The sequence below is a fragment of the Harmonia axyridis genome, chromosome 5 (assembly GCF_914767665.1).
Source record: "Harmonia axyridis chromosome 5, icHarAxyr1.1, whole genome shotgun sequence".
Classification (NCBI taxonomy): domain Eukaryota; kingdom Metazoa; phylum Arthropoda; class Insecta; order Coleoptera; family Coccinellidae; genus Harmonia; species Harmonia axyridis.
Genome location: NC_059505.1, coordinates 35,770,649 through 35,792,004, shown reverse-complemented (window position 1 = coordinate 35,792,004; position 21,356 = coordinate 35,770,649). Strand labels below are relative to the sequence as shown.

The 21,356-nt window shown below is 38.0% G+C and overlaps 1 protein-coding gene across 50 annotated transcripts in view; it reads left to right on the top strand.

Annotated features, from left to right (window-relative positions):
• The window catches only part of LOC123680141 (Down syndrome cell adhesion molecule-like protein Dscam2), a 109,506-nt gene that overhangs the window by 52,047 nt on the left and 36,103 nt on the right, over positions 1-21,356 (top strand). For 18 of the 50 annotated variants that reach the window (XM_045617881.1, XM_045617868.1, XM_045617858.1 and 15 more), the window contains exons 6-8: positions 1,024-1,286; positions 1,786-2,367; positions 2,482-2,643. In XM_045617881.1, coding sequence (XP_045473837.1) covers positions 1,024-1,286; positions 1,786-2,367; positions 2,482-2,643 — 1,007 coding nt within the window. Of the gene's footprint in view, positions 1-723; positions 845-1,023; positions 1,287-1,785; positions 2,368-2,481; positions 2,644-4,211; positions 4,500-5,685; positions 5,974-6,810; positions 7,099-8,576; positions 8,865-9,461; positions 9,750-10,183; positions 10,472-11,780; positions 12,069-15,089; positions 15,378-20,758; positions 21,044-21,356 lie in introns of all 50 variants that reach the window. The other 32 variants (XM_045617866.1, XM_045617876.1, XM_045617887.1 and 29 more) reach the window with 11 other exon arrangements.

Below are 21,356 nucleotides of genomic sequence, written 5' to 3'. Positions count from 1 at the left end.
CCAGGCATTTCACCGTCGACTCTATCTCACAATCCCATTTTGTTGGCTTGTCAATCATAATTTGTCATAAGTGTCATCAATGGGAACATGCAAGGATACCCTTCCCAACATCTAAAACTTGAATACTTCCATTGATATTCAACTCTCTTATCTAGAACCAACAAACAATATACCTCCAAAAGCTTCTGGAAAAAAAATCGATGGTAGCATAGTTCTCGAAATCTCTTCAACGAAAGACATTATCATCTTATGTGAAGTCTCTGGTTACCCTGTTCCCATATTCAGGTAATCAATGCTTCCTTCTAAGTTTGTTGTCACTTGTAGAGCCTACTGGTCAGACTGGTCCTAAAATTGCTGGTGATGGTTTGACAAAACTGGTCGGTAGCATTTTATCACCCATAGTTCTACTCTGCGATGCTCAAGCTTTTCCAGAACCGGTTAAAAGGTAGGTTTTGTCTCTTTTCGTTAATCAAGGAAACTATGTTAAGCTTCTGAAATACTGGCGGAATAGTATCGAGTCAGATCAAGAAATATCTCCTAAAATATTTTTCTTTTGGATACACTACCCAGCTCTGTTCTGAGACATATAGAAATGGATTGGTTCCCAGAAAAATTCACTACCATACCATACAATAGTCATTCGTTCATTAGTCTTTTATTGGTCCAAGGGTATCCTATGCCGATGGAGGTGAGTATCTTGTTCTTAGTTTGGTCGTTTTGCAGAACCCACTGGAGCCGTTGGACCCCAACTGAATTCTAGAACCATCGATATTAGAACGGTATTGGTAAAGGCGCCCATTGTTCTTCTATGCCCTGCCCAGTCCTTTCCCGTACCTTTCTACAGGTATTATTGTTCGAAATCAAAGTATCCTTGAATTAACTTTGCCCATTCTATGGTTCATTTGGTATCGGAATTGGAAGCAGATAACCTCATATGGTTTCGTGAAAATACCAAATAAGCCATAGGATCCCCAAAAAGTTTTCTTACTCTGATTTTGCACTGACGAATTATAATCCTTGCAGGTGGTACAAATTCGTCGATGGCACAACCAGGAAGCAACCAGTAACTTTGAACGATCGCGTCAAGCAAGTGGCAGGAACTTTGATCATCAGAGAGGCCAAAGTTGAGGATTCTGGAAAGTATCTTTGCGTGGTGAACAATTCAGTTGGAGGAGAGAGTGTTGAGACCGTGTTGACTGTTACTGCACCATTGAAGGCAAACATCGCACCAAATGTACAAACCATCGATTTTGGAAGACCCGCTGTTTTCACCTGTAACTTTGAAGGTAGGTTCAACACAGAGCTAAATCTTGTTAAGAGAATCTTTGTTACCTCAGAGTATCTAAATTACTGTATCTTAGTTCTTTTAATATCATCGAGCATCTAAAATGTAACTCAAGATAAATGTTTGGACAAGTTTATTTATTGAAAGGTTCACCGGATAACCGAAGTGACTTCAGATTCTCTTTGTCTTGCAGTATCTTTACCATCTCTGCATATACACCATATTATGTATGAATGATGCTAATAGAGGTGAAAGATTCAAAGCTTAAGGTTTTCAATGTAATATTTTCCCCCCTTTCTAAAGGAACATTTGGTCTCGCCCATCATGTATTTCTTGTTGTTGAGTAGGTGGCTTGTTTACTAACTCTCGTATGTCACCCATCGATCTGTCATAACATAATCGTGGTCTCAAAATGGTGGGTAATTTGAATCTTGCACCCTTCGCATCATCTGATCTCTTCAATGTCCGTAAGAACTAATTTTTCAACCGTTTCTCTACAGGAAACCCAATCAAGACAATCAGATGGCTCAAAGACGGTCACCCAATGGACCACCAAGAAGCTGTACTCAGAATCGAAGCCGTTAGAAAGGAAGACAAGGGAATGTACCAATGTTTCATACGCAACGACCAAGAGAGCGCTGAAGCCACGGCAGAACTGAAGCTGGGAGGCAGGTTCGAACCACCACAGATCCGTCAAACTTTCAACGAAGAAACCGTCCAACCAGGAAACTCCGTAATCATGAAATGTATCGCTTCCGGTATTCCTTCACCCGAGATGACTTGGGAACTGTACGGCCGTAAACTGTCCAACAGCGACAGGTATCAGATCGGTCAATACGTGGCTGTCAACGGGGATGTCGTGTCCAACTTGAACATAACCTCAATCAACACCAATGACGGTGGTTTGTACCGTTGTGTCGCTAGTAGCAAAGTGGGATCTGCTGACCATTCGGCTAGGATCAACGTTTATGGACTTCCCTTCGTCAGATCTATGGAGAAACAGGCTATTGTGGCTGGAGGAACCCTCATTGTGCACTGCCCCTTCGCCGGACACCCTGTAGAGTCGGTTGTTTGGGAAAGAGGTGAGTCGAATTTGAGGTTACAAAATGGTGTATGCTCTATACCGTAACCGGCGCATCCGCCAGTTGCAAATCATAATGTTCAATGACACTAATAATATGTTTTTTCCCACATAGATGGAAGAGTTCTACCAATCAACAGAAAGCAAAAGGTATTCAAGAATGGAACGCTCATCATCGAAAATGTGGAAAGGTCTTCAGATCAGGCAACTTACGTTTGTGTGGCCAAAAATGCTCAAGGATACAGCGCTAGAGGATCACTGGAAGTACAAGTTATGGGTGAGTACAATTTTTACATTATATCTCGGTTTTCTGCCATTGGTTTCAGTGAAATACATTCAGTTAGGGCTTTTCACAATGTTTTCAAGAATATTTTATACGGAAATTCAAATTTTGACAAAAAAGATCATTACTAAGAAAGAACCTTTTTTCACATGGAATTTGTCAAGTATTGATGCATAATTTCAACATAAAATATTACCGGTAGATTTTTTTTTCAATCTTAACCATGGCAGAAAAACCGAGAACCAAAAAATGAATCGAATTATCGAAAATGCCGTCTTGGAATATTTTTACTGGGACATTGAATATCTCTTTCAGCTTGAATGTTTTTCTAGCTTAAGGTAAGAAACATAGGAAGACGCACTATATTCAATAATGCCAGTCTCTTCAGAAGGATACATTCATTCTTGCATAAGTTTAGCAAAATAGCTCCATCATGGGTGTGCACATTATCACCTTGGTTTTTCATGAGAGGCCCATGTGTTATGTTCATTTTGGATTTTGTATCGCTCACAGATTATTTCAGCATTTTGCTTTTTCTACCTGCAACTGAAGCTGATCCAGAACCTTCAATGGAAGGGTATTTCAGTATCATTGATTATTTTTGCTAGCTGAAACCTGCCATTTTTCTTAGTTTTGTTCGGTGTGAAGCTAGCACTAACAAAAAGCAATTCTGATTTCTCTCTTCCCAATAGTGGCCCCTCAAATAGCCCACTTTGATTTTGGAGAGGAATCTTTGAATCCTGGAGATACCACCTCCACCATTAACAAGGGAGATTATCCACTTGAAATCACCTGGTTATTGAACAACAAGTCTGTGGAAACAGTAGAAGGAGTTTTCACCAACAGAATAGGAAAGAGGATCAGCAGTTTGAGTATTGAATCTATCCAGGCATTTCACACTGGAGAATATACGTGTGTTGCTAGCAACGTTGCAGGAGTGGTTAGTTACGAAGCACATCTGGCTGTCAACGGTATTTTCATGAAGAAAAACTTGTTTTTCCCATCTCCGTCCTTCCTCTCTTAAGCTTTTTATAGCAATTCTCCAGTTACTCTAGTGTTTGCCCAACTGTTGTTGACGTTGTGATTATTATAAATCGAATAGAAGTTCTTCGACTTTCATAGATTCTCCTGACCAATTTTCCAGTTTTGCCTCTGATCCACCCATTTGATTTTGGCGAAGAGCCCATCAACTCTGGGGAGATGGTGTTGGTCACTTGCACAGTTTCCAAAGGTGATTTACCTTTGAAGATCACTTGGGATTTGAACGGAATGCCAGTAAGTTCAGTCCAGGGTGTCAGTGTTGCCAACACGAACAGGAGAGCTAGCCAATTGTCGATAGATGATGTACAGTCTCATCACGCTGGAAATTATAGATGCATAGCTGCTAACAAAGCTGGAAACACCACTTACTCTGCTGATCTACGTGTCAACGGTAGCCAGGATTATGTCTCTGTCATATAATTTGCAAAGCCTTATGTGTATCCCGCTTTTTCTATCCCTATCTTCACATTCTCTGTCATATACATGGCTAGATAATATTCTTTGTTGAATCAAATTTTCAGTATTGCCTCTCATTCATCCTTTCGACTTTGGAGAAGGCCCTATCAATTCTGGAGAAATGGCTATAGTGACTTGCGCTGTTACTAAAGGAGATTTACCCGTTAGGATAAGTTGGATGTTAAACGGAATATCAGTACGATCTGTACAGGGTGTTAGCATCGCGAACACCAATAAACGTGCCAGCCAGCTATCTATTGATGACGTACAGGCACAACATGCTGGGACTTACGAATGTATTGCTGAGAATAAGGCAGGAAATACGACATTCTCTGCTGATCTACATGTTAATGGTAGTCATAGAGACATTTCTTGATCTTATGATATGCATTCCATAATTCCTATCGAAGCAATATCCTCTTCTTGAAAACCTTAACTATTGTGTCTTTATCTATGATATTTATTCGCTTAATATTTGTATAGAATTATCTACAGAGAAGGCAGTTCAATTGTAGGTGCTTATTATTCTCACATAAGGAAGCAATTTGATTCCTAAATAAGCAAGCCTTCACTTGTTCTCACCTTTCTAGTGTTTTCTTCTGTCCAACTTGATCAAATGATCATGAGCTTGAACTGATCTAAATCTTTGTACTGTAGTTCACGAATTGGCTCATCTTAGATTGATCTTACAGCTAGGTAGTTGGAAAATAGGAAAAGTTTAATATAAGAAAGGTCACTTCTGTATATGATTATGTTGTCAATGTTATTCCAACTTTCAGTATTGCCTCTCATTCATCCTTTCGACTTTGGAGAAGGCCCTATCAATTCTGGAGAGATGGCTATAGTTATTTGCGCTGTTACTAAAGGAGATTTACCTGTTAGGATCAGTTGGCGGCTCAATGGAATGTCACTACTATCTGTACAGGGTGTTAGCATCTCAAAAACGAATAAACGTGCCAGCCAGCCAGCTATCTATTGATGACGTACAAGCACAGCACGCTGGAACATACGACTGTATAGCTGAGAATGAAGCAGGAAATACGACATTCTCTGCTGATTTACATGTTAATGGTAGTCATGGAGACATTAGCTAATCTTATAATTTGCATTCCACTCTCCTATTGAATCAATTTCCTCTTCTTCAAAGCTTCAGCCTCAACCATTGTTTCTTGATAAATGAGATTCATTTACTGAATGTTCGTACAGAATTATCTACAAAATAAGCTTCTTATTTATAGCTGCTTATTATTTTCGCATAAGGAAGTAATTTGATTTTTTGGATACGCAAATCTCTGCTAGGTTTTTTCCTTCGAGTATTCTAGTGTCCAGTTTAATCAAATAAGCATTACATATGGCCTTAGGCTTACGATCTGAAGTTTCTATGTTATAGTTGAAACATAGAAATAGTCTTAGATATTTCAGCCTAGTAGTGGGAATATGATACATCATCTTTCTTTGAAACATTAACTGCAAGGTTAATTGAAAGTTCACTTTTATTATTGTATATGAACAAGGTCCCAACGCTATTCCATATTTCAGTATTGCCTGTCATCAACCCTTTCGATTTTGGAGAAGAACCTATCAATTCTGGTGAAATGGCAGTAGTGAATTGTGCAGTTACCAAAGGAGATTTACCTGTTAAGATAACTTGGCGGCTCAATGGCTTATCTATTCGATCTGTACAGGGCGTTAGCATAGCAAACACCAACAAACGCGTTAGTCAGCTTTCTATAGATGACGTACAGGCACATCATGCTGGAACATATGAATGCATTGCTCAAAATAAAGCAGGAAATACAACCTTCATTGCTGATCTACACGTCAACGGTATTTAACATATCGACTGAAGAATTTTATGAATCCTTTCCTTCCTCCTCCCATCTCAACTCATCTAGTTCTTTTTTCGTAGTGTCTTATCATTTCAGCCATAGCATAGCCACAAAAACTGCTTTGAATTCCTATTTGAACCATAATTGAAATTTTAGTACCTCCACAAATCCATCCTTTCGACGTTAGCGATGAGTCTGTCAACTCTGGTGATATGACAATGTTGAACTGCATGGTAACTAAGGGTGATCTACCTTTGAAGATCTACTGGACACTAAACGAGAAGCTGGTAGATCAAATCGACGGAATCACGGTTATGTATCCGAAAAAGAGGATCAGTCAGTTGTCCATAGATGACATCAAAGACTACCATTCTGGAAAATATACTTGTGTGGCGCAGAACCACGCTGGAGAACAGAGCTACTCTGTAGAACTACACGTGAACGGTATTCAGTCAAAAAATTGAAGCTTGCCATTTGAACTTTGTTGTTAACTCCTTCATTACCTTATCGACTCTGTCCTTTCGATTCTTATTGAAAACTAACATAAAGATTGATTTATAGAAAACAATTCTCATGAAAAAAACTTAAAGTTTTTTAGTTTGTCTTCACCAAAAATAAAATCCTTCGAATAAAACTAAATCGGCTAGGACAGCCGAAATATATTTACACAAGAAAATGAAGATTATAGATGCCTTCATCGTCTGCTGCAGCTTCTTTCTCTACAAAAAAGGCATAGTTGTTTTCTCAAGATAACTTTTTTTTTCTTCTCATTCTATCTTGAACATGGGCCTCTGAATCGATTTGTTTTTTCTGTCTCATCCGAAATTGTTTTTAGTATCTCCACAAATCTTACCTATGGACTTTGGTGAGGAATCTGTTGATTCTGGTGAAGTAACATCATTGACATGCACTGTACACAAAGGAGATTTGCCGATTAAGATAGGTTGGATGCACAATAACAAAACTATCACGTCAGATAATAATATCATTATTTCAAAGACCGGGAAAAAGGTTAGCACCCTTACCATTGATTCTGTGCAAGCAGAACACGCTGGCACCTATACATGTTTAGCTCAAAATCACGCAGGCAGTGCCCAATATTCTGTGGATCTACATGTAAACGGTATTATTTATTTTTGTTTAGTTCTGTGTTTTGAAAGGACTAAAAGCTGCGTTGGTGATCCGAATACCTTTTCCTTTCTAGTTGTTTTATCCACTTACTTTTTTTCCATTTAAAGTTTTTATTTTGTTTATTATGGAATCCTTTTTGAGATTCATCAGTTACACTTTAACTTCTCATCGGTAGAATATCATTTGCAATTTAGCATTTATGTGAAGAAAAATGTTACTTTTCTCAGTTCCTCCTCAAATTTTACCTTTGGATCTTGGAGGAGAAGTACTCAATTCAGGAGAACCCGCTTCCTTAACTTGTACTGTCCTCAAAGGAGACCTTCCAATAGAGATAAAATGGTTACACAACGAGCAAGCTATAAAACAATACGAAGGTATAAGTGTGACAAGGCCAGGAAAGAAAATTGGAGTTTTGATTATCGATTCTGTTCAGGCCATACATGCTGGGACATTCACGTGTCTAGCCCAAAATTCTGCTGGAACGGCTCAGAATTCTGTAGACATTCACGTCAATGGTACACCAAAAACTATAGAAAAATGCATGTTTTTCTCCCAGTCTTATTATCCAATATTGATGAAGTTAAGCACAGTGCGATTGGATCTAGCCAGCCTTATTGCCAGAACTCATACCTCTATATTGCATTTTTAACTTCTTGGGTTTTTATATTTTATTGTGAATCAGTTGTTTCTAGTGAACCATAATATTCCCATTTATTATGCTGTCCTTCTTTTAGAGCTTTTACTTTAGGTCTATATACTCTCCAGCAACTGTAGAAGATTTGTTTTCAAGAGAACCTCCCTGGTTATCCTCATTATTCTTTCTTGAAAAATGAGTTTTATTTGTATGAACATAAACTAATCGTTATTTCACCAAGTACACATTCTCCTGAAGAGGTTCAAACTATACAAATATATTTTTTTCATTTGGTTATTACGATTTTCAACAGAGACCATCAACAGAAAAGAAAAACATTTTGTTAATCTTATGATTTTTTTCATGTGAAACACTTATTTGCTCTACAGTTCCTCCTCAAATTGTTCTCATGGATTTTGGCGACGAAGCGGTAAATTCTGGAGAAACAGCATCCCTAACGTGTACCGTCCTCAAGGGTGATCTTCCAGTGAACATCGTATGGTTACACAATAACGAAAGCGTATCCAACAAGAACGGAATAATGGTATCCAAAGCTGGCAAAAAGATCAGCATGTTGAGCATAGATTCTGTTCAAGCGGAACATGCTGGATCGTTCACCTGTTTGGCTGAAAACAAGTGTGGAAAAGCGCATTTTACCTTTGATTTACACGTCAATGGTACCTTGATCAGATAGAACAACTTCACATTTAAAAATCCTTTTTATTTTCCTCTCATAACTCCTTATTATTTACTATTGAATACATACAGGTTTTAACATCTTAATAACATCTTATTGTTGTAACCATGGGCCTCTCAAGTATCATTATTTTCTTCAGTTCCCCCTCAGATTCTTCCATTTGATTTTGGAGAGGAATCTTCGAATTCTGGAGACCTGGCTTCCTTGACATGTTCAGTGCACAAGGGAGATTTGCCTTTAACCATATCGTGGTCTCATGACAATCAAACTGTAGGAAGCTCATCAGGTGTTATGATATCTAAAGCAGGAAGAAAGGTTAGCACCTTAACAATTGAATCTGTGCAAGCTGAACACATGGGGACCTACACTTGCACAGCCGAGAACAAAGCAGGCTTGGCACGGTACTCTGTCAATCTTCACGTCAATGGTATTTTAAAGGCTGATTTTCGGTTGTTCTCCCCTCCTTAGACATTTCCTTGCAAGCCTGTTTGTCTGTTTCGTTTAACGTAATTTTTGTTGTAGTCCCGCCTCAGATTCTTCCGTTTGAATTTGGAGATGAATCTGTCAATTCAGGAGATTTTGCATCTCTGACTTGTTCCGTACACAAGGGTGATCTACCTATGAAAATTGAGTGGTTGCACAACAATCTAACGATATCTACCACGGAAGGTATTTTGATAACTAAGGCTGGCAAAAAAATGACTACACTGGGTATTGATTCTGTCGAAGAAAGACATTCAGGAGTCTATACATGTTTGGTGAAAAATAAAGCAGGATTTGCTCAGTATTCTGCTACTCTTAACGTCAATGGTAACTAAAATGTGTGGTGTTTTTACCTAGATTATATCTTCTTCCATTTTCGTAAATGAATTCTTCAATATCATGTTCCCAACATCCCTACTGAAATAAATTCTTCATGACAAAGAGACAAAATAATATCCAACTGAACAATATAAACCGTGGGCCTTCTCAAACCCAAATTCAGACCAAAATCACGTTTTTAATACTCGCTGATGTTTTTTAGTCGCTCCGCAAATATCCCATTTTGCTTTCGAAGAAGACACAGCCAACTTTGGAGATTTGGTCTCCACGATGTGCTCTATTCATAAAGGAGACTTGCCGATCAATATCACTTGGTATTTGCACAACCAAACCGCTTCGAACATCGATGGTATAACCATATCGATGTTTGGCAGTAAAATAAGCGCTCTGAGAGTAGATTCTGTGACGGAAACGCACGCTGGAACTTACACTTGTGTAGCGAAAAATTCTGCTGGAGAAGCTTCGTATTCAGCGAATCTCAACGTGAACGGTACAATTTTAGTGGTAATTTTTAATCCTGCTACATTTCCATCCAAACAACAATTTTCAGATTCCGTTCGAATATTTGGATTTCTTGATTTTTGAAGTTTGATAGGTTAGTTGTGGTTAGGTCGTCTAGTTTTTGTGAATCACTATATGGTTGATTGTAATCTATGGTTGACACAAAAATAAATTGAAATTGACACAGACATGATAACTAGCGCAATAAAAACCTTATTAAAATCTTAATTTATATCCTAATGAGTAATACAGTGCCTTGAATAGATCTGGCGTTTATACTTACTTTGGAAACGCTGTTAAAATTGTTTGCTTTTGTCATTTTTCAACCGTTTATGCAGTATATAACCAAAGTCTTTCTAATAGCATTTCTATGACTATCAGCTTCACATGGGCCTCTCAACAAAAATATTTTCACATTTTCAGTGATTCCACAAATATCTCACTTCTCGTTCGAAGGAGATACCTTCAATTCTGGCGATTCAGTGTCCACAATGTGCTCGATTCACAAAGGTGATCTACCTGTGAACATTTCCTGGTACTTGAACGAAGTACCAGCAAACACTATAGATGGCATTGTAGTGTCTAGGGTTGGGAAGAAAATGAGTACTCTGAGCATAGATTCCGTTCAAGCTGAACACGTTGGAAAATACACCTGTTTGGTACAGAACATTGCAGGATCCTCTTCTTATTCAGCCGTTTTACAAGTCAACGGTAAATGGAGTGGTTTTATTGATTGTGCTCTTCATATTCTGGGCCAATTGAATCCTTGTCGGCAATCTTGAGCTTTGTAATAACGAGTTTGAAGTGAAAAATTGACCAAACATCCTCCTGTTACTATTTCCTAACCTTGGTCCTTAATTTAATGTGCGGTGTTTCCGTTTTTCTTCTTCTTTTCTGGGTCGATCTTGTCGTTCCTCAACAACCTTACTATCTGAAATTTTTTTTAGTTGCCCCTCAGATATCTCATTTCGCTTTCGAAGAAGACACCGCCAACTCAGGAGATTTGGTATCTACGATGTGTTCGGTGCATAAAGGCGACCTCCCGATCAAGGTCATGTGGTATTTGAATAACGTAACAATCGATAACATTCCTGGCGTTATGGTTTCTATGCACGGCAGGAAAATAAGCACTCTGAGTATAGATTCCGTACAAGCTGAGCACGCAGGAGTATACACATGCCTAGCAAGGAATGCAGCAGGAGAAGCTTCCTATTCTGCAGTCCTCCATGTCAATGGTACTTGGGGAAAACATTTTTTTTCTTAGTTTTCATTTTTATTCCCCTTAATCCTTATCTCCTATATAATGACAGATGACTTACTCAAAATTATCAACACTGAATGGTGAATTTCAACAAAGACTTTAACACATTGGGCCTCTCAAATTCAGTATTCGTATTTTTCCAGTGATTCCACAAATATCCCACTTTTCGTTCGAGGAAGACACCTTCAATTCTGGCGATTCAGTATCTACAATGTGTTCTATAAATAAAGGCGACCTTCCTGTCAATATCAGTTGGTACTTGAATGACGTTTCTGTAGTGAACGTAGCTGGCATAATAGTGTCCAGAGTTGGACAGAAGATGAGCGCTCTAAGCATAGATTCTGTACGGGCTGAACACGCTGGGAAGTATACCTGCTTGGTTCAAAATGCAGCTGGGGTGGCGTCTTACTCTACAAATATATTTGTTAACGGTAAAGTTTTGGATAATATGTAGTTCCTAATTTCTGAAAATCCTGAATACTCTGTCCACAACGAAGCGAACCTTAGGAGACATCTCTCGCATTTGGAAATCAATTATTGGTTTATTTTCACGAAGTATACATCTGTTGTTGGAACATAGATATATTTTAAATTCTTCTTCTTGCCACACATGGGCCTCTCAAGATCTGATTCAACATCCCATTGCATTAAAACAAGTTTTATACTTTCTATGTTTTTACTACTAAACTTATTTTGATCATGATCAAATTCATTTAGTAATGGCTGAAACAAATCAGTATTTTATTTGATAATTTACAGTCGCCCCACAAATCTCTCACTTTGCCTTTGAAGACGATACAGCTAATTCAGGAGATTTGGTTTCTACGATGTGTTCAGTACATAAAGGCGATTTACCAGTTAAAATCCGATGGTACCTAAACAATAAAACAGTCGAAAACGTCCCTGGGATCATGGTTGCGATGGTTGGTAAAAAAATAAGCACTCTGAGTGTAGATTCGGTGCAAGCTGAACATGCTGGCACCTACACTTGCGTTGCGAAAAATTCTGCTGGAGAGGCTTCTTATTCTGCAGTGTTGAACGTTAAGGGTACTTTAACTATATGTTTCTTTATCTGTTTCTTCTGATCCTGGATAATCCTTTCTATTTATGTACTCCAACCCAAATCGTTATCAATCTTCTTCTACATATGCCTATGATATTGTGTGTTTGTTCTTTCTGTATTTCTACATCATTTATCCGATTGCCATTAAACTGTGGAATGTTGTTGAGTACAATCCAGAGGAGGTTTTTGGAATGATACGAGTACAATGCCAAAGTAGAAACTTATTGGAAAGTTAAAAGATATAAAATATGAAACTGACGCATTCGCCATTTTGTAACCAAATATATTTTTCCGTCTGATCATGATTCATGTTCATTTACTTTACTTCTTTTTTGATTTTTTTATTCCAATTCGAGCCAATAACACATGGGCCTTTTTGAACCAAAGCAATACCTTCGTTCAGAACTCAAAAATACCGAAATCAAACTTCCAGTTTCCCCACAATTGACACCGTTTGACTTTGGTGACCAAAGTGTCAATTCCGGAGATTCGGTCTCTTTGAACTGCAACGCGCACAAAGGTGACCTTCCCATCAAGCTAGCCTGGGTGTTGAATAATAGGAGCATCGAAGATATACCGGGTGTTTCGACCATGCGGATGGGGAGGAAGGTGATCACTCTCACCATAGATCCGGTGCAGAGTGTGCACCATGGAGTATATACATGTTTGGCGGAGAATGCTGCTGGAAAAGCGACGTATTCTGCTGAATTATACGTCAATGGTATTTTGATTATGGTGGATACTCGCATGATCGTTTAAAATCAATTCGAATTGAATTTTTTTTAGGTGCTCGACTTTAGCGATGTGTATATACAGGGTGATTCACCGCGATGGTCTATTAGACGTTTATGGAAAACTAAACATAATATTGTGCTGAAAATTTGCAAATTAGGGCTTGAGACAATGAACTTTCCCCCTAAAATATTTTCAGATCTCTACAACTTCTTATGACAATTTCAGCAATGTGCCAAACCTTGGTAAAAACTCAACGGTTCATGAATTAATGGGATTCTTATAAAGTTTTTCCAATTTATCGGCAGAAAAAGCTTTTTTCGAACATTTTTTTATCTTTTTGATTCTGCGGATACGTAGTATCATAAGACTGTTTGAGGTTTGGACCAAAAATGTACACAAAAAATTATGAACTTGGTCAACTCAATTTTATCAAAACTCAAGATTTTCGAATTGGGACCTATATTTTTCATTATTTCAGTCGTACAAAAATAGTAGGGGTTATTGAAGCAAACTCTATACCTAAAATAAATACTTCAAAAGTTGTCGAGGAAGAGCACTAAATGAGTAAAAACAGCAATTGTGTGGAGTAGTCGGAAAACACAAAAAGAAACCAAACTAAAATTTGATGTTTGGATAACTAAATTTTACATTTCATGAATTATAACAAATTTTTTGTTGGGATTGTTGAGAAATCCATAAACCAATACAATTTTCAATTACGAATAATTCATTACAATTCTTGAAATGTCGAGTTTTCGGTATAACCGTAAGTTGTAGAAATAAAAAAATATTTTAGGCAGAAGGATCATTGTCTCAAACCCCAACAGGCAATTTTTCAGTACAAAATTATCAGTTTCCCATAAATTCCTAATAGGCCATCGCGGTGAATCACCCTGTATAGGGTAGTTTATAATTCGATGTGGAAATCTCTGGAACTACATCAGTTAGATAAAAATAGATGGCACATTTTCTACTCCTTTGATATCGATATTTCTTTTCATTTTCGGGAGAAAATCTGATGGTTATGCTGAGAAAGACAGTTTTCCATGAGTTTTTGAGTTATGAGAAGTCTGAATAATAGATCTCCATGAGAAAAATCATAACTTGTATTGTAATTTGAGAACTTGTGAAAAACTTATTTTTTTATCAGGTTCTAAGATAGATTTCATAAAAATAACTTTTTTCGGCAACCGTCCGGGAAGTGCTCTTTTCCCGGACGCTTTTTCTCTGAGAAAGTAGCATTTCCCGGCCTAGTCCGGAAAGTACGTACTTCCCGGACTAGGCCGGAAAAGAATCATAGAATCCATAACAACCGAGATAACGGCTGACAGTTCATATGAAATTAGTTGTCAAAAATTTGCATGTTTTTTTATCGCAATCGTAATAAAATATGGAAAGCAGCAGCGATAGTGTTATTTTACATGGTTGCCGAAAAAATATTGTACGCAACACGCCCGAAAATGGTTTTTTTGGACTCACAGACTTCCAGGACTCGCGGAACGTCCGGAAAGTACGTACTTCCCGGACTAGGCCGGAAAAGAATCATAGAATCCAAAGCAACCGAGATAACGGCTGACAGTTCATATGAAATTAGTTGTCAAAAATTTGCATGTTTTTTTGATCGCAATCGCAATAAAATATGGAAAGCAGCAGCGATAGTGTTATTTTACATGGTTGCCGAAAAAATATTGTACGCAACACGCCCGAAAATGGTTTTTTTGGACTCACAGACTTCCAGGACTCGCTTACGCTCGTCCTGGAATTTTGTCTATTCCTCCAAAAAAACCCTATTTTCCGGACTTGTTACGTAAATTACTATTTTCAAAGTGAATGCATCAAGAATATGAAAATTATGAAGCTTTGATTAAAATGGAAAAATCCAATTTTGGGTTCAAATCTCGAAAATGTTTTATTTCATTCTCGAGATTTGAATGAAAATTGGATTTTTCCATATCGGCATACGCTTTGTACTTTCTTTCTCGTCTCAAAAAGTGAGCTGAAAATATGCCATCCATATATCTTTAACTAGGAAATCCCGTCATTACACATAAAATTTGGACCATCCTATACACTCCGTTAATTGCAGCACAAAAGTCCTTAAAAAAATCAATTCGCACCGCTTTTCGTCACGCCTACCCTAAGAATAAGTCCCTCAACAATCAAAATCACCCTCGTTACACTTCCATCCCATCAAATAACTCGCGACTCGTTAGGGCCAGCCCTGATTAAAATCTTCTAGTTCGCTCAACAAACAATAATTCTCCCGGCAGTCCTGCCCCACATCTACCCCTTCGTGCTGGAAGAAGACAGCGTCAACTCCGGAGAATCGGTATCGTTGAATTGTAACGTGCACAAAGGCGATACGCCCCTCGATATAACCTGGCTGCTGAACAAAGTGCCCATCCGCAACTCGATGGATGTGTCCATAGTGAAGGCCGGAAAGAAAACCAGCACTCTGAGCATCGATTCTGTGCAGGAGAGGCATGCCGGAACCTACACTTGTGTCGCTCGCAACGACGCTGGAACGTCGAGCTTCTCCGCCGAGCTGCACGTTAATGGTACATTTATGGTCCTTCGCATGATGTCTATCCGTTCCTTTCCCGACCCTTGTTCGATGATATTTTGTCGGTGCTTTACTTTTTTCGTTGGGTTTTTCGTTTCTTCTGGAAAATTGTTGATAAGTTGCTTAAAAGGAGGTTTTTGAGAAATTGCTAACATCTCCTGGATGGTCAATGTTGGGCTGGATCAGTATAGAATGGGTGACCGCGCTGTAAGATATAAAGGGTGTTTTTTTTTAGAGCTATAGAACTTTAAATTGCAATAAAACAACGATGGATTTGCAACGATTTTGCACGCTTCATTCCATGTTACGCTACTGGAATTTTTGAAGACGCGGTAATTTGTCAATTAATCGTATCAAATCGGGTACTATCGGTGGGATCGCAGATGCGCGTTCCTGGAGAGAATTTTCTGAAGGATTTTCAATGATGATTGAGACTCCAGCAAGAATAAGTAGATTTAGTGGTAGATTTAGATTTCAGTCATTATTAGTTTAATTTGAGACTCGGAATCTTATTTATCGGCGAGAATTGTGTCGGGATTCTCGCACCTCCCGTGGGATTAGAACGAAGAAAACCTCCCGTGGGATTAGAACGAAGAAAACCTCGAAGAAAACCTCCCGTGGGATTAGAACGAAGAAAACCTCCCGTGGGATTAGAACGAAGAAAACCTCCCGTGGGATTAGAACGAAGAAACCTCCCGTGGGATTAGAACAGGAACCTTTCTTGGGATTGAAAAATATCAAGAACTACTTCCTTGAGATACAGAATTTGGAATAGTACGTATGCTAGACCACTTTAGTTCCTGAATCTGAAAGAATTCCTGCAAAATACCTGGCATTATCACACCAACTTCGTTGAATGAGGACTGGAGTACTATAGCTTCCTGATAAGAACTGGTGTTCAGAAGGCTGAAGATAAATTACAGAAGAGGTTCCATCCTAGTAGCAGAGAAACTCTTTTAAAATCGTATTAAGTTAAGTTTCTATTTTATTATTTGTTTGGAGTGAAAAGGATCGATCATTGTATATTTTGATTTTATTAAATTTGTAAAAACCTGGGTAGGAGTTTTGTTGCCAAATAAGCCAAACCACCCCTAGAAATTAGTCTTTAGAGTCTCATGGGCAATTGTAACGTTACACATTTTGGCGCAACAACGTGAGGCCCGAAAATTTTGGCAACTGCTCCTGTCATTTCGACCTTTTCAGTTCTAAAGTAATAATTTATCTTTGTTTAACTTTTTCTCTTTCTTTTGTCTCGTCTTTGATATTTTTCGTTGGTATCAGATTGACCACACGTGTCGTGATATATTTTTTTTGTAGCTGTATATTTACATATAATTGTTTTTATTGTTTATTTTGTCTGATAAAATGAATAATCCAGATTTCTTGAACAGGACTGACCTTGGCAATTCCCATGTCAAATACATAAAACTAGATCTGACCCGTGGTTATGTTTCTACCGATTTTGACAAAACTGATGACGATGATGAATAATTCCTTTTTGCCTTTAACCTTTACTTCCTAAATTTGCTCCAGATGCACAGATTATATGTTTTTCTTTTTAGATTTATTATTTATTTATTTCATTTATTTTTTGACAATTATTATCGTTTATCGTTGTAGCATGGCTACTATTATCGTATCTTTGTAGCATGGCTACTATTATCGTATCTTTGTAGCATAGCTACTATTATCGTATCTTTGTAGCATAGCTACTATTATCGTATCTTTGTAGCGTGGCTACTATTATCGTATCTTTGTAGCGTGGCTACTGTTATCGTTTATCGTTGTAGCACTACTATTAGTTAGTGGTGGCTACTATTTATCTTATCGTTGTAGTATGGATACTACTTATATTTACCTTTAAAGTTGTTGTTAATCTGACTGAAGTGTCTTTTAGATATGCAGAGCAAATTAATTTTGGCGTAACTGAGAGCATACTTTGGAGTAATTTATTATTTTGGGTCTGTAAAGATTCAGTTTTTTTTCTTATTTTCTGTGTACTGTTGCAATTTCCCGTTTCCCTATTTTTCCTTCAATTTTCATTTATCTTATCGTTATCGTTGCAAGTTATATACTTGCTGGCGCCCAACTTAACGTTGCTGTGAACTTTCAGTTATATCACTTCAATGGAGAGGGAGGTAGGGAAGTGAATCCTTGAGCTCAGTTGATTCATATACACGTCAGTGCAAAACATCTTTGTACACATTATTTGACTATTTTGAGCCATTTATGGCTGATTTTTCACAGACGGCGTTAATTATCTTTTACCTACTTTGTCGAATGGTATCGCATTTTTTCGTGGTCGATAAATATCGATTTTACCTTACCTTTTCATTACCGGATTTGACGTTATATTTGCTAATTTTGGATTTACCTCAATTTAGTTTCATTACCGGATTTGACGTTATATTTGCTAATTTTGGATTTACCTCAATTTAGTTTCATTATCGGATTTGACATCGTTCTATGCAAGAAACATAGAATGATGGAGTCATTTTTGAAAATTTTGGACTCAAACTAAAAATCTTCCATGCTCCCCCTTTCTGGTTCACCTTCGTCTCGGGTGCCAGGAAGATTTTTCTTGTTGTGCGACGGCACCTTTTAAATTCATTCACTTTTGTTCAGTTGAGACGGTTTTTTTAGTTTTCATTTTTATAACCGCAGCACTGTTTACTTCCTAGTAGCAGTGGCTGAAATTAATATTGAGATTTTTGACGATAGGTCGTTTGGGCATGACTTTCCAGAATCGGTAGGATGATGGTGTTTCACATCAGTGTGAAGTATCCTCATCCCTCTTTCGTTTTTTAGAGAGAGGCCTTCAGCAACCGACTTCTGTTTCACCTTTTTCACTCAACTCTGAGTAATTTAAATATTTAGGGTGTAAAGAAGTTCTCATTGAGCTCCTTTACACTCATCTCTCTTTCGTTTTTTAGAGAGAAGCCTTAGGCAACTGAAGTCTGTTTCACTTTTTCCCTCATTTCCTTTTTCCTTAGTGCTCAGGTCGTTTCTAAATTTGGTTGACTATTTGTTCGATATATATTTTTTTTCAACTTGCCTTCAGCAATTGGTCATAATATTTGGCATTTCATATTTCAAATTAGTTACATTCGATAGGTTTTGGGTAAGACATGGTACGTTTGCGGAATTCTCCCTTGTGATATATCACACTAATTATAACTTTTATCATTTGCTCCAGTTGACAAGTCGGAGTATGTTTTCTTTTGACGTGCTGTGCTTGATCTGATGCCATCGAGTATTTTTGTTTTTGAGATATTCATACATAAAGAAAAAAAAAAAAATTTTTTTTTCTTTTTCCTGGTGAGAGGTGTGTGCAACGATTTTGCACGCTTCATTCCATGTTACGCTACTGGAATTTTTGAAGACGCGGTAATTTGTCAATTAATCGTATCAAATCGGGTACTATCGGTGGGATCGCAGATGCGCGTTCCTGGAGAGAATTTTCTGAAGGATTTTCAATGATGATTGAGACTCCAGCAAGAATAAGTAGATTTAGTGGTAGATTTAGATTTCAGTCATTATTAGTTTAATTTGAGACTCGGAATCTTATTTATCGGCGAGAATTGTGTCGGGATTCTCGCACCTCCCGTGGGATTAGAACGAAGAAAACCTCCCGTGGGATTAGAACGAAGAAAACCTCGAAGAAAACCTCCCGTGGGATTAGAACGAAGAAAACCTCCCGTGGGATTAGAACGAAGAAAACCTCCCGTGGGATTAGAACGAAGAAACCTCCCGTGGGATTAGAACAGGAACCTTTCTTGGGATTGAAAAATATCAAGAACTACTTCCTTGAGATACAGAATTTGGAATAGTACGTATGCTAGACCACTTTAGTTCCTGAATCTGAAAGAATTCCTGCAAAATACCTGGCATTATCACACCAACTTCGTTGAATGAGGACTGGAGTACTATAGCTTCCTGATAAGAACTGGTGTTCAGAAGGCTGAAGATAAATTACAGAAGAGGTTCCATCCTAGTAGCAGAGAAACTCTTTTAAAATCGTATTAAGTTAAGTTTCTATTTTATTATTTGTTTGGAGTGAAAAGGATCGATCATTGTATATTTTGATTTTATTAAATTTGTAAAAACCTGGGTAGGAGTTTTGTTGCCAAATAAGCCAAACCACCCCTAGAAATTAGTCTTTAGAGTCTCATGGGCAATTGTAACGTTACAGATTATTCGATTGACATGAATTTTATTTATCCGCAAGATAATCTTGTGGCATTACATTTTGAATATGATTTCTGGCATATGACCGCCACGGCTGGCTTGGATGTAGTCCAATCTGGACGTCCAATTTTCGATGACTTTTTCCAACATTTGTGGCCGTATATCGGCAATAACACGGCGAATGTTGTCTTCCAAATGGTCAAGGGTTTGTGGCTTATCCGCATAGACCAATGACTTTACATAGCCTCCCAGAAAGTAGTCTAGTGGTGTTAAATAACAAGATCTTGGAGGCTAATTCACAGGTCCAAAACGTGAAATTAGGCGGTCACCAAACGTGTCTTTCAATAAATCGATTGTGGCACGAGCTGTGTGACATGTTGCGCCGTCTTGTTGAAATCAAAGCTCCTGGACATCATGGTTGTTCAATTCAGGAATGAAAAAGTTAGTAATCATGGCTCTATAACGATCACAATTGACTGTAATGTTCTAAATCTACTGGTATCAAATCATTGTTTAAAATCCAATCCCAAACGTTGGCACTGAAACATTGCTGAAATCGTTTTGGTCTATGAATTTTGAAGTGCCGAAAACGAATCGGGCCTTTGTTCAAAGGGTAAAAAATTCAGAATGACCTCTACCATCATATGTCAAAGTTTGTTAAGAATCTTGTAGAACACCCTGTATGAACTAACGCATGGGCCTCTAAACCTCGTCAAAATCTTATTTAAATAATGTCATACTTCCAGTTGCCCCACAACTCAACCACTTTGATTTCGGTGAAGAAAGCGTGAACTCAGGCGATTCAGTATCTTTAGTTTGCAACGCACATAAGGGTGACCTCCCAATAAAACTGTCATGGTTACTAAACAACAAGAGCATCGAAGGTATACCAGGCATTACGACAATGAGAAACGGAAGAAAAGTCATAACGTTAACTATCGATCCTGTTCAAAGTATACATTATGGAGACTACACTTGCCTTGCCGAAAACATTGCTGGAAAAGCTTCGTATTCTGCAAAACTACACGTCAATGGTATTAAAGCAATTTCCTACTGTTTTCCACCTCCTAATTCATCTCTTACCCCGAAATTCACTATATCTCAGTTTTTACGATGATCGTTGGTGTTGGCGGTGTTCCCCAAGGTTCCCTTTCGGTTCCTTACTCACTTTAGTTTCTCTATCTACAGTTCTTCCGAGTATAGCACCTTTCGATGTGGAGGAAAGTATAAACTCTGGGGAATCAGTATCCCTCACTTGCAACATACACAAAGGCGATGCTCCTATCAACATAACCTGGTTCCTGAATGGAGAACCACTTTACGATACTGCAGTTATATCCATAGTGAAGGCCGGCAAGAAAACCAGCGCTCTTAGCATCGATTCTGTTCAAGATATACACGCTGGAACGTACACATGCTTGGCACAGAATAGGGCCGGCAGTTCTTCTTTCTCTACAGATTTGCATGTCAATGGTACCGATAAATTAACACTTAGTTTTGTTATTTCACGCCAGTAGCGATGCATCAAATGATTTTCCCCTTTTTTTCCCATCTCTGTACCTAGAAAATTCGCAATAATATTTTGGTCATATTCGCCATTTCTTTCATTTGTTAATACTTAGTTGTTCTATCCACAGTTCTTCCAAATATAGCACCATTCGATGTTGAAGAGAGTATTGATTCCGGGGAATCAGTGTCCCTTACTTGTAACGTCCATAAGGGTGATTCACCTATCAATATAATCTGGTTTTTGAATGAAAAACCTCTTCACGACACTGCAGATACA